This window comes from Suillus fuscotomentosus, assembly GCF_016647785.1.
Source record: "Suillus fuscotomentosus strain FC203 chromosome Unknown F5891scaffold_1, whole genome shotgun sequence".
NCBI lineage: Eukaryota > Fungi > Basidiomycota > Agaricomycetes > Boletales > Suillaceae > Suillus > Suillus fuscotomentosus.
The window spans coordinates 1235221-1249022 of NW_024539513.1; the positions used below are offsets into that span (position 1 = coordinate 1235221).

General features: G+C 44.3%; 4 protein-coding genes across 4 annotated transcripts; 3 read left to right on the top strand and 1 right to left on the bottom strand.

The window, feature by feature from the left end:
• F5891DRAFT_937641 (uncharacterized protein) lies at positions 1-372 on the top strand (the record flags this gene model as incomplete). The annotated part of the gene is made up of 2 exons (XM_041374114.1): positions 1-204; positions 259-372. Coding segments are annotated over 2 exons (318 nt in total), but the record flags the coding sequence as incomplete, so codon positions are not given.
• Positions 373-3214: 2842 nt separating this feature from the next.
• F5891DRAFT_1205610 (uncharacterized protein) lies at positions 3215-3687 on the top strand (the record flags this gene model as incomplete). Its single annotated transcript, XM_041369024.1, has 2 exons — positions 3215-3303; positions 3357-3687. 2 exons carry the CDS (start codon positions 3215-3217, stop codon positions 3685-3687), a joined length of 420 nt encoding a protein of 139 aa, XP_041234101.1.
• Positions 3688-7307: 3620 nt separating this feature from the next.
• F5891DRAFT_1180048 (uncharacterized protein) lies at positions 7308-7655 on the bottom strand (the record flags this gene model as incomplete). The annotated part of the gene is made up of 2 exons (XM_041365866.1): positions 7308-7430; positions 7479-7655. 2 exons carry the CDS (start codon positions 7653-7655, stop codon positions 7308-7310), a joined length of 300 nt encoding a protein of 99 aa, XP_041234102.1.
• A 3703-nt stretch (positions 7656-11358) lies between these two features.
• Positions 11359-13736, top strand: F5891DRAFT_1180049 (uncharacterized protein; the record flags this gene model as incomplete). The annotated part of the gene is made up of 7 exons (XM_041365867.1): positions 11359-11954; positions 12039-12300; positions 12328-12396; positions 12447-12929; positions 12981-13145; positions 13215-13331; positions 13401-13736. The coding sequence occupies 7 exons, from the start codon at positions 11359-11361 to the stop codon at positions 13734-13736; spliced, it is 2028 nt and encodes a 675-aa protein (XP_041234103.1).
• Positions 13737-13802: the final 66 nt, after the last annotated feature.

Below are 13802 nucleotides of genomic sequence, written 5' to 3' on the forward strand. Positions count from 1 at the left end.
GGAAAGTATCGACAATGGGCAAAGGAGCACTCTTTCGAGTCAATGTTACCGGGTGATGTCAAGGCCCGCAAGGAGAAGGCCAAGCAGGCGCAGCGGACCATTAACTCGCATCTGACTGAACGCAAACTCTCTGAACGAGTCATACCGTACTTGGATAAGTTATTCAAACGAGCTGCAATTGAATGGTTGGTTGCAACGGACCAAGTATGTATGCTTTGCTTGATCTAATAGTATGACCATTGACGCGCCTTCATCTAGCCCATCCAAGCCCTCGAACATCCAAAGTTCCAGGAGATGATCGATGTCGCTTCACGGGCGACAAATGGTGTCAAAATCCCTGGTCGCAAGGCCACCCGCGCCGAGATCATATGAATATTCAAGAATCATTTGATGAGATTTTGGACGACGTTAAATGTATGTCACAATCCAGCGTGTGTTTTACCACATCTCATCTGCCAACACAGAGCACTGCTGTTAGCGGAGCAATCAATATCACTTGCGATGCATGGCAAGCCACCAACACTGATGGATATTTCGCTGTCACTGGCCACTGGATCGAAGAGAAGTCGATGATGCAATGGGAGTGCGAAAGCGCACTTCTTGGCTTTATCCAGCTCAACAATGCACACAATGGGAAGCGTCTCGGTGGTGCACTGTTCAAAGTTTTAGATCATGTCGGTATCACACATAAGGCATGTCATTTTTGCATTCTGCTTGGCTCAGTCTAATCATGATATATAGTTGGGCCATGTCACTTGTGATAATGTCTCTAACAATGGCACAATGCTCGAGGAGTTTGCTCGACTCTATGAAGCGCGACACAAAAAGGAGTTCCCTTGCTATGAACGAAGGATCAAGTAAGACATTTGTTTTGCAGTTGATATGTGCTCATGTAGTGTTCAGCTGTCTCGCTCATGTGATTAATCTCGCCACCCAAGTACTGATCAGTACATACAGCAAAGCTCCGCACTATGAGCCTCACAACCCCCATGCTCATGAGCTGGATACCACCAAGCATCATAATCGTGACGAGATCGGACTCATACATTCGATATGCGTAAAGGTGATTGATGTCTCTTCGCGCATTACATTTTACTGAATTGTTCAAAGGAGTGATCATCTGCGAAATGTAAGGAACTTTACAAAACAGTGCAAGTCAAGGCTGGCGTCTCACACCCTACACAACTCCTTCTGGATATGAAGGTTCGTTGGTCCTCAACCTATGTGATGGTCAACCGTGCGGAGAGCAATAAAGAGGTGAGTGTAGCCTGCAGTGTCCAATAATGCAATGTCTGATTTCCGACAACAGCATGTCAATGTATTTGTGTACGAGATGGGTCTACAAGAGCGAGACTTGACCAAACGGGCCAAGATTGATTTCCTTACATTGGCGTCAACTGAATGGACCCGTGTTGGTAAATTTGCTGATCTATTATCGGTATGTTACCTTCGTCATTTGATATTGTGCTGCCGCTGATTTAATATTTCAGTATGCAGATGTTGCCCAGCAGGCCTTTTCGTCAGAATCAACTACTACACTACATCTTGCTATCCCTGCGCTCGAGACTCTCCATCGAGCTTGGACTTCACGTGCAGAACGGTCCAAATATTTACATTTTGCACCAGCATTGCATGCCACTGCACAAAAGCTTGATGAGTATTATGAGAAGACCACTGACTCCCCGGCCTATGTCCTGACTATGTGTATGTTCTCCTTGTTTCATTTACCATGTATCCGTGATGCTCATGTTCCATGCAGGGCTTGATCCAATGGGTAAAATGTTGTACTTCAAGAAGAACTGGCCCGAGGATTTGCAAGACAAAGTTCTTGCTTGTGCGGAACGAGTGGTATGTTGGACAAAGTTATTCACCAGCTTACAATCACTTACAAGTCATGTAGTTTGAGGCTCGCTATCTTGAATTGGGCCAGGCAGCATCCATGTCACAACCTTCACTCGTCAAGAAAGGCAAAGCTAGCGGACTCAAGAAGTTAATTCGCGAGGTGCAGAGCTCCAATGAAGACGACAATGACGAGACTGTCGTCACTCATACAGATCCATCTAGACCATGGTATGCCAGTTTTAAAAACTATGTCGATGCTGTAGAGATGAAACCTCCGCCGGGAATGAGCATAATTCAATGGTGGGGTGTAAGTACACATCCAAGTCTATCTTGTCTCGATACTGACCAGTCTTTGTTGTAGATTAATGGACACAGATATGGCCCAGTATGGACCTTGCTAGCTCACGACTACCTCTCAATTATGGCATCGTCAGTTTCGAGTGAGCGCGCGTTCTCACAGGGTGGCATTACCATTAGCAAGTGCCGCAATCGCCTCAAAGGTGACATTGTTGAGGCCCTACAGTGTGTCAAATGTGCCCTTCGCCATGATCTACTCTTCCGCAAGCCTGGACCCTCGTCATCAACTGAGGAAGCTCTCAAGGACTCTGATATTGAAATGGATGCTAACGAGAAGCTGAGTGATGTTGAAGATGGGGATGAGGAGGGCTGGGATGCTCTTCTGCAGGGAGACGAGGATTTTGTAGAATCAGATGCTGACTCCATGATGTAAATTATCTTTTGAACGTGTTTCTTCATTTTCAGTACTTGGGCCATGGCTCAGGCCAAAGCCGAGCCAAAGCCAGCCGTCACTGGCGGCTTTGGCCCGGCCTGGAATTTTCGAAAGCCCAAGCCATCTGAAGCCGCGGCTTTCGAGCCAAGCCGGGCCGGAACATCACTAATGATCATCTCATTCACAAGCCTAAAGCTGTTGATTTGATCATGGTCTCTTGCCATCACCTATACCAGATGTCTTTGTTTCTGAGGTCTTTATAACATTCATACATATAGGTATTTAATACTCTGGTTCCAGTGCAAGTATTCAGCAATTACAGATTAACAAACAAACAAAATGGTGATGTTGCTTTTATCATCCACTCCAACTTGAGAGAAGCAGCATGCCAGGATGAGCAGCTTGAAGTCATTCTTGCAACTGAACCACCATAAGATGCCACATCAGTAAATTCACACATTCCTTAATCTCACTTGCTTCATAAATTAAAACTTATTTCCACCTTAATTGCACTTATTTTGTTTTATTAACTTAGGCCCTGGATTTCGCAAGTACAACGAGTGGCACACAAGGGCACAATTCCCACAAGTAAATAAGTCGAAGCAAAAACAAAAAAGTTGATAAGTACTAGTACTACTAGATATGCTGAGATCATCTGCTTCGAAGTTCCATGATCTTGCTGTGTATGAGCATGGCTATGCAAGTGCTGCTGCCATTCGGTTGGCATACATGTGAGAATTTCCAGTCTATTGCTATGGTACTCGCCTTATGTTGTGCAGTGCAGGTTTACCACCTGCCTCAATGCAAGCAAGATGAGGCTGCAGCTTAAACCCCATGTCTTTGAGGCAGATTGCAAGTCTTGTGGTAAATGCAAGCCCTACTATATGGCTGCTCTTGAACAGAACATCAAGGGTCAAGAGGTATTGAAATGCAAAGGCTCAACTCCGTACATCCTGGATGCCCTTGTTGATGAGGGCCGTCGCCTCCGTGATGATTTCCTCAAACATTATTCCATCCTCCGGAGTTCTTCCACCAATTCACCAAACCACAACCTCACTTCACCTTACCTTTCTACATCTTGTAGGGCAACACAAGCTTTGCACAAAGGTTTTTAAATTCTGCAAGACAACTTAAATAATGTCAAAGGTCATGTCCAGAGAGTACATGGGGTTGGACATACTCCTGTTGTAGAAACAACAATACAATGAGGAACAAATGAAGCTCCTGACTGTATCTAAAAAATGTTGTAGGTCGTGTGTTGCCTAGTCTGCGTTACTTGAGGAGACAAGCGTGTTCGACCCTAAAGGGAAGCGAGTGCAGCGAAGATCTAGAGGTACGCGCTGAAGCGAGGCGTGAGAAAGCGCAGGTGCGTGCAAGGTACGAAGGCGTGGGAACACGCGCGCGTATTAGTGCGAAGCGTGGGAAAGCGCGCACGCGTGTGCGGAAATGAGAAAGAGTAAGCTTAAGTGAGGATATGATGTAAGACAAGTGAAGAGAGGTGCAAAGTGCAGACAAATAGATTTCAACTATGTTCTTCTAGGTAGATAGTGGGTGGAAAGTATAGTAAGGTGGAAAGTTCAGTAAGGTAAAAAGTAGGTTGGAAAGTAAAATTTCACTATGTACTGCTGGCACTTATATAGCATGCCTAAGCACTGTAATGCAGAGCTGAAGCACTACCGAGTAGGTATGTAAAGATATATATGAGTGAGAATTCATGATAAAAATAAAGGTGGAACAATATGCAATGAGAGAAATAGAAATATACGCACTAGAGGGCTTGGTGGACAGTGGATGGATGCTTCTGGATGGCTGGTGCTATAGGGCGCTCAAGCGCGGGAACGTGCGCGCGCGTATACATCATGAAGCACAGGAATGGTGCGCGCATGGTGCGCGTTGTGCGGGAAAGCTGCGCCTTGTATAGGGATAGCTGTGGGTAGCGCACAGAGTGACGCTACAAGTTCGTGCTATGCACTCCTTGGTGGAAACTGCCATGTCACGCCATGAGAGGCATGAGTCTCTACACCGTGTTTGTTGCTGAGACTGTGTCTGTGGATTCAGTGTTGTTGTAAGGGGAATTACGGCACTATGCAAGTACTATGCGCTCATGTTCTGTCAGATGATCATTCAATGAAAGGACTGCAGAACTAACCTGGAGGAAGTCCTTTTTCTTGCCTTGTTGTCCATGTTGAGTCCAGGCCGTACATTGCGAATTATCTGCTCATTGTTGTTGACGACTGTGAGTGTGAGAAAGTTTTGGCGGCTCCAAAAGTCAGGTTAGTGGTATGTTCAGCGCAATATCTACTACACAACTTACTATTTTGATCATTCAAATATGAGCCTCACAAACATGGTATGGACTCTGCGTCTTGTATGCAGATGAAAACGGATGCTGATGTGGTTGATAGTATTTGGTTTGGTCTGGAGAGCATCCATGACAGATAGTAGATACTGATCTCTACTACACACGAGGGAGGTGCAACAGTGTGAATCGGCCACAAGATGAAGGGGGAGGAATGACTAGAAGGTGGATTGGGTTTTGAAAGGGATTGAGGGCAATATTCGGTTGCTTGGATGAAGAGACACTCAAGAGCATCCATGAGGTGTAACATTGGATGCCTGTGGACTGATAGTAAAGTAAAAGTAAGTTAACATATTTTTGGTCGATGAACAGTTAACTCACCTAGTACATTGATGTTAGGATGTCCTTAAATACAAGAGTGAATCAGAAGGAACTTGTGGGACTGGGACAGATCAGGAGTAGATGGCTGTGGTTGTTGTATTAGTAGGATATCCTTAAATACAAGAATGGATGAGAAGGAACTTGCGGGACTGGGACGGATCAGGAGTAGATGGCTGTGGTTGTTGTGTTAGTATGTCTTGAAATATAGGAACAAATGAGAAGGAGCTTGCAGGACTGGGACGGATCAGGAGTAGATGGCTGAGGTTGCTGCTGCTGACAAGAATTGCTCATCAGGATGTCTTGTTTAGCAGAAGCTGCCATTGCAGACCTGCCAAGGACTTTGTCATATCATTTGTTCAGCCATAGGGAGGGCGATCACAATGCTATCTCGAAGGCATGGTGATCAGTGTATTTATTGATGTAGAATGAGCAAAAAGCATCATAAGAGTGGTAGAACTTGAGGGTATGGGGGATGAAGTCGGGACCATAGACAGGCATAAGGTGCATAGCACGAAAGACTGTCAATATGAATGACATTGAGGTTCAGGGAGCCATCCTCAAGGACACCTGGCTGGACCATCCACATGCCAGTGTCTTTGTCAGGGCAGTCACCAATCTTGTCAAACCACTGGATGAACACAGGGATATTTTTTCCCCTCATATTTGAAAGAAAAAAAACACTTGACCCTGGCAATTTTGAGCCCTCGCATTCCTTTGAGGTCTGTATCAGTGCTGATGAAAACACAGTCATTGCGCAGATAGACATTTCGCCAGAGTGGACAAGCATGGATCTGCTCACATCACATGCCACCAACACCACTCGGATCACTTGGAGCATAGAAAGTCGCAGTAGCAGAATCAAAAACATAAAGCTTGCCTGTATGGCTACAGCTCTTGATAACACAGAACTGTCAAGCATCCCTCACATAGTGAAGTCCACTCGAGAGGCTTCCAGCTTGTCAAGGCGTTGATTGCACAAAAGCATCTGGCCAAGAGCATTATTCTTGCTGGACCACTGCTTTGATGTGCTTCGATTCAGTGATTGAGGAACATAGTCTATTCAGGGCAGTGTAGGCAAACAACTTTTGCTGGACACTACACAAAGTGAGTGTCTAGCAAAATATAATAGTTGTGGTCTAGCACAGCCTAGTCTGCTATACTTGCAGAACAAGTGCATTTGACCCGAGGGGTTAACTGTTGGTAGTAGAATAATTAGTTATATGAAAAGGAAGATAGTCCGAAGTATGGGAAACAAAGTCCGAAGGTATAATTATGAATCCAAAGGTAAAAAAAACATTGGGTCTGATGTTTTTCGGGTTTAGCGGGTTTTGGCAGGTGTCGTCAGATATTGTCAGGTTAAGAAAGGAATGTCGGGGATAGCGAATGGTGGGTTACTGACAGTGTTTCAGAGTGTTTCGGATAAAGAATGGATGATATTTGCAGAATTCAATGAAGAACTACAGATATTTAATGACCTCCTCCTACTCAGAGGTAGAAAGGTATTTTAAGTAAGAAGGAGGTATGCAAAATATATAGTGTCTATGTAGAATTTCGGAGTGCTGTAGGCGAAAGTAGTAGTGCTAATTTTCAGGTCCGATGTCCTATGTAATAAGACATGTGGTACTGCAGACATGTAATAACACATTCTACAATGTTAGTGATGTGAAAACTGATAACTGCGCACCTAGTGGGGATAGATACAACAGGACTGGACATAGGGAGGACAAATGCACAGGAAAATATCGGATCCGAAGTGGCCGATGTGCGGGAATCGTTGGATCAGCGTCAGATTTAGTGGATGAATGTCAGATTGAGCGGATGAGTGTCGGATAACATCGGAAGTGATTTGTGTATGACATGCATCGGAAAATAGCTGAATACAAGCTCAGTGCTAGCTCGAGTGCTACAGTGTCTTTCCTATTTGCTACGGCACATATTAGATGAGTAATAACAATATTATGAACATTAACACATACTTTTGGGTATAGTGAGGAAACCAATGACAATGAGAGCGTTGTGGTGAGCACGCCGCACATTGTTGTGTACATTACCGATTTAGGCATTCAGGGGATAATATTCATTGTTACCTGTGCCCACAGAAATGGTAGTTTTGTCGCTACCAAGAATGATTGGAACAAATGCTGACCCATGCGTGTTTGGATCCTTTGATATTTCGTCCTGAAGAAATGTTAGGTAGTGAATGATAAGGATATATGAATGACATACAGCTTGTTGCCATGCCCAGTCTCTGGAAATAAAGTCTTTCCATTGGAGTGTGTCATTAGCAGCATCATATTCACGAAACAGTGTATAATCAATTTCATTCTTGTAGGTAGGGTTCGCTAGCATGTTATGTGCCATCAACCGTGGGTCCCTATACCAGATGTCATATTCATCATCCATCCATGACAGAGCGTCCTCAGGGCATTCTCCTAAGTATTGGACCAAGAAACCCTGCTAGGGAACATTGCCAAGTTGTGTGGTGTCGATGACCTTGTGTAAGTCCTTATGGTTAGCGAATGGAGGAGAGTCATTGTGTTTCACTAGAAGTGCAGCCATCAAGTTGAATAGCATATCCACAGCCGCATTGGACATGTGGCGTTGTTTGTATGCAAACTCTGCTGTTGCAAACTCAATGTCATTATGATATGGTGTGGTGACAACAGTCCTGCTGAGTAGCAAGGACAAAGTTGGGTCTAGCTAATGCCTAGCTGCTATGTCTATACAGACACATTTGACCCTAAAGGGATTTGCTACTAGAAGGATGATGGATATGCGTGAACCCGAGAGCGTGCTAAGCGCAGGAAAATAGCGGACAGGTATGTGCGAGGTATAGGAATGTATCCGAGGTTATCTGAGGCATGGGAACATGTGGCCAAAGGTGCAGAAAGCATGGGAAAGTGTGGACCAGGTATAGGGAGGTTAAGGAATGAGGTTTCAAGGGAACAAGGGCAAAGGTATATTGTGGGGTAAGGGATCCTAGGTATAGAGAGGTATAAGGGACCTAATAGGGGCTAAAAAGCGCGCACTACAAGGGACTACTTCGAAGGTAAACCTATAGGGTGAGGTATACAGTACGAGGGAAGTGTACAGTCCGAGAGAAGTGTAGTAAGTAATCCTAAGTAATAGGCAACTTATAGTGTCCAAAATCCCACTTGGAGTAGGAAGGGATAGGAAATATAGTAAATAGGTAAGGACATGTAATAAGGCTGCAACACATTTACAAGCCTCGAGGTAAGGAAATTCACATACCAATGGGGTTTGGACGGACTATGGATGGATGAGAGACTTTCCTAATGCGTTTCCGAGGGATCTGAAGCATGGAAATGTGCATCCAATGCGGCCAATGTGTGGGAAAGTGCGGATAAGCAGATGCGCAAAGCGTAGGAAAGTGGGTTCAGTTTAGGATAAGGGTTACTTGCAGGACCAAGGTGGACAATGATACTGAAACTGATAGTGTCCTATACTCCTTGACACATATATGAAAATACCCTGTTTCCTGTCCAGCGCAGGTCTGAGTGTCACAACAGGCTCCAATCATCTGGAGACTTGAGTGGTGGAAGAGTTGGGGGCACACTAGGCAGCAGAAACACTCCATCAGCCATACAAGGTCACCCTAAGGGTGTGTGATAAGTCAACATGAAGAGATCAAATCAAAAGTAACTTACCATTGAGCAATGAGTGGTACGTACAATAGTAACACCCACTCACATCCGTAAATTCAGCCTCTTTGGCCTCCTCATCAACTGCTGGTCTGGGCTACCTGGAAGGTAATGACTGGGGTGGGGGGTTGAAATATGGAGGGGGCAGCAAGAATTCTCGATGAGGTGATGGCTGGGGTGGTGGAGGAAGATCTGGAAGGCACGGTGTCTTCTTAGATAGATGATCTATAGATAAACACCTATAAAAACAAATACATATCTCCACGGTCAGCAATTCAGACAAATATCAATGACTGATAACGTGGTCATTCGTGGGTGGCTAGTTGTATACTACCCAAGGTATGTTCAGCTAAAGGATACTTCTGCAAGATCAGTAAATATGATAAACAATCCAATCTGTGGACTTGGCAGGAAAACAAACAAATAATGGTCAGCCCGACAGTATGGCAATGACCAAAAGAATATACATGATTCTTCCTCAAGTTCTCCTTCAACAACAGTGTCTCGTACCAACTATACTCCAAAATAATTGGTGCAGAACTATAATGATCAACTCCCTCAGCACAAAACAGGTAGAATCAAAGGTCAAGACTAGTCAAATGCTTTATTGTAGAACTCTTAGCTTAATATTGAACCTGCTGTCAAGGAACTCTTCTTTGAGTATTCAAACAGACTCAGAAATGGATGTCCTTGGATTTACTACCAAGTCCCCTCTTCAACAGCTAAAGCCTAGCAGGCACAGAATATCTTGGCTCAGTATCACTACTCAGATGAGTGAGGTCAAGCTTCACTATCAATTCCTAAAGTCTCCCCACTATGCTACTTCTGAGTCTTAGGTGGACATAGAGACAACACGAATATTTTGGAAATATATTTTTGGACAAAGAACACCAAAGGTTGGTGAAAGTAAAAGAAAAGAAAAAAAATAATAGAAATCAGAATATAACTGTGGCTGTACCTTGCTTGCTGGTTGTTGCACATAGTGAGCTCACAGCTGGTTGTTTAATATGATGAGCTTGCAGTATTACTGTCTCTTGAGAATGTTCCTCTCAGTCTTGAAACAGTTCTTGACACTGGTACTGACACTTATCACACCTTACTCACAACTTAGTGTTAGATGGGCTGAAAAACACCCTACTATCTGCTGCTACTGTTTGCTGCTTATTATTTCAAAAACTGGGGTCATTATATACACAATAAATATGGCTGTGCTACTAGTGTATTCAAGAGTCATCAAGAGTCATAATGAGTCATATATGCAAGGTGAGTCATAGTGAGCCATATATTCAGAGGGAGTCATAGTGAGTCATTGGGTATTTTGCTAAGTCATCCTGGCTTGTTGCTAGTCATGTGACCTGTCCAACCCCTGATGACAAATCCAGAAAAAGAGTAATAAATGTCACATGATATGAATTCTTTGTGTGTTTGTCTTTTATTTTCTTTGTGTGAAGGGTAAGAATGATACAAGCCTAGTATTTAGGGGTTTACTAATGTTTTTCCAGGACAACATATGTGGGAAATATTTTTCACAGTCACCTGACATGTGTGAGAATCTTTCTGAGTCATCCTCATGGCTGACTAAGCAAAACTCATCACAGAATTAAATGTGCTAAAATATTCAGGCTGCTGGTATACAGACTTGAAAAATAAAAGGAAAGGCGAAAAATATTCCCTTAGCCTCAGTCCAACTTCAGACAAAAAGGAAAAGAGTTTCATAGTGGTATTTCAGGGTATAAGACTCATGGGAGAGTATTGGTCATCCATGCACTGAACCAGTTTGGTGCAGGTCAACGGTCCTGGAGCTGGCGCGACATTATGGATGGGGTGGTATGTGTTTGTATGTTGAGTGAGACCTGAGTGATTCTTGAACCAGTGTGTGCAATTTGGAGCTGGACACTCAAATTGAAAGGGATTGTGAACAGGACGACCACCAGGCATAGTATGTATTAGCCATAGCATGGGCTGAGCTGTTAGAACAATGTAATATGAGCACAAAAGACCATTTCACAGCCATTCAGTGCTACTAACTAAGGTTTGGCGCCAGCATTAAACCTAAACAAGTACACCTGAACTATTGCCGTTGTCAAGGTCAAAAAGATGGCCAATTCATCAGTAAGGTTTTGGTGAACATTAATATTGCGCATGTTCCAGAAAATTGCTGGTGTTGCACTGTCAGCAAAGGTTTGCTGAAAATTGATGTTCTTCAAAAGCACCCTCGATATTTGAAGGCTCCTGAAGTCTCAGGCTGTAGTCTGAAATTCATAGTTTGAAATCTGATGGCAATTGCCAATATAATCAGGGTACTACCTAGGAATATGTTAGGGTGCATAAAGTAGGGTCAATGTCACATTCAGAGTCAGCTTAGGCTAGAAATTTTCGAAAGTGACACTCACGTTCGACTCATCATCCTCTTGTCCTCCATTTGCTTCACTCTCAAATCCTCCATGTCTCAGCCAGCTTTGCAGCATATGGAAACTCATCCTAAAAATGCAACTCAGTATCCAGGACGCATTGTGCTCAAGGCCAAAGGTCGCATAAAGAGATGTACCAAAGCTCAAATGATTGCTGACTGGCAGCGCAAACTTGAGGCAAGCAAGGCAAGTGAACAAGCTATACAACAAGGGCATCAGCATATAGCAACCTTCCAGGAACAGATAACAACAGACCAAGCTGCTGCACGTATGGATGCACCGAAGCCTAAACATCCCCATGCTCGCCCTATAACAAAGGCTGTGAAGCTCTCAGCAAGTATGGCTAGTGAGCAGGCAGGTGCACTAGGTGTCGCTACTGATAAGGTTGTTGGCACCAAAGACAAGCGTGGCGGGTCCGGAGGTATGTTAGCAGCCGGTGCTAACATTGAAAACCCCGCAAGAGATGAGGAGTTGGAGGTACCATTGCCTGTGAAGGGCAGAAGTAAGAAAGTATTGAAGATGCCAGTAAGGGATGCAATTCAAACAGCGGTAGTAGTAGGCACTGAGAGCCTTATCAATCCATCAACAATGGCACATGATGATCAAACATCCAAGTTTGTCACCAATGCGTAAGTCTTTTGTTTATCCACCTCAATAAAACACCATCTGACCAAAATGGCCCTTTTTTTCTTAAATCTTGTGATAAATGATAGCCAAACACCTCATGCTACTGTCAAAAAGTGGAGAGTCTCTGGGCGTATCTCAGGCTGGATGCCCATTACTGCTACCAGTAATACTACTTCATGCTTAAAGCCACCTTCTATGGCCGTGCCTTCAATGTCTTCTGAAATCCAGAAATTCACTGCTCCTGGTTCTGCTTCTTCCTCTAGGCTCATGAAGGAGAGTACTATTAGCTACAATAGTGCACCCCCACTCACCCCTCAAAGTACTGCTCCTGATCCTGACGATGGTGCTGTGATTTGACACTCACACCTATATGAGGATGAGGATGGTGATTATGAATCAAATGAGCATGGCTTTGCTAGCGAGGTGCAAATCAAGGCTTCTGCAGTGAGTTCAATCATTCGTAAATTTCTTCAATGCATCAATTAATGTCTCAGGGCACTAATATCAAGATTACTCCCATTGCTCTCAATGACAAGGAGGTACTACAAAATATGGTACAACATGCTACAATTCTGGTGCCTGAGCAGCTTGATGCCACTGAAGATGATGACACTGGTAACTTTACCATGCTTTCAGACATGGAAGAGGACATCCAGGCCCATCCTTCCACATATCCCACCCCCTTGGTGAACTATGCATCCGATTCTGACACTGATTTTGAGACCCCTCTTTTTGCACAGGCTTCACCCACAGATCAGAATTCTGATTGGGTGTTTCCATCTCTCGCTCAGCCTCCCTCAACTCACTATGTCTCTCCAGCATATTATATCTTGCCAAAAAATCTAAAGTGCAAGCTCACTGAAGAGGACTTAGTCTTCCCATCATCTGAGATCGAAATTCTCGATGGGCCTGACAAATTGTCAGCCGTACTAGTGAAGAAGGAACCTGAACCAGTAATACTCTGGCAGACTTCTGTGGTATGTATTTGTCTGCTGATTTGAATACTCTACTAATTAGGAAGCATGTAGACCAGGATTGCTATCAAGCATAAAGCTCCTATGGCAAAGAGGTTGAAGTCTTCCGCTGCAGGTACAGCCTCTCAGGCTTGCATGAGCATTATGCCCTCCCAGGCAACAGAGATGCCAAGGATCATGCTCTCTCAGTCTCAGTACAGGATGAAGCATCTTCCTGGAGTTTGTCAGATGTTGGGCAAGTGGAGCAGCATGTTCATCCCGACTCTCATTTACTGCATTGGTAACCAGGACGAAGTCTGGGCCATCAAAGACGGTCCCCTCAGCGCTAGTCTGCAACTAATATGGGATGCCGTCTACAAAGGTGTTTCATATACGGTCACTACTGATGGGCCCGTCATTGCCGTGGTGAGTGTCTTTTGATCCCATTCACATCTGATCATCTTAATTTCTATCAGGCTCTTCAATGGTTGTCAGAATGGGCGCAACAGCCTTGGCACCACTGCCCTTGTTGTGTTCGCAAACTTCTTGCGCTCACAGCCTGATCTCAAGACTGATGAAGACCGTGAGCAATTTTCTGCATGCCTACTTATCAAGAGTGCATTCTTGTTTGGGATGATCAAGGATGACAGTAGTAAGCACACAGAGCCATTCCAGTCTGACCTCATTGTGCAGGTGCTCACGCAACACCACTGTACTATCTCTGGTGCTCTTGCCTTTGTGCCGGGGATTACAACATTGGGACACATGAAGGGGGCACTGGGCCTTGCCACTTCAGCAGCAGGTATTTTCACTATCTCTTCATATAGTTGACTCATTACTCATGTTTAAGATGGAATGTGCAATCACACTTTTTGCCAAGGAGGGCTTCCTTTTAAG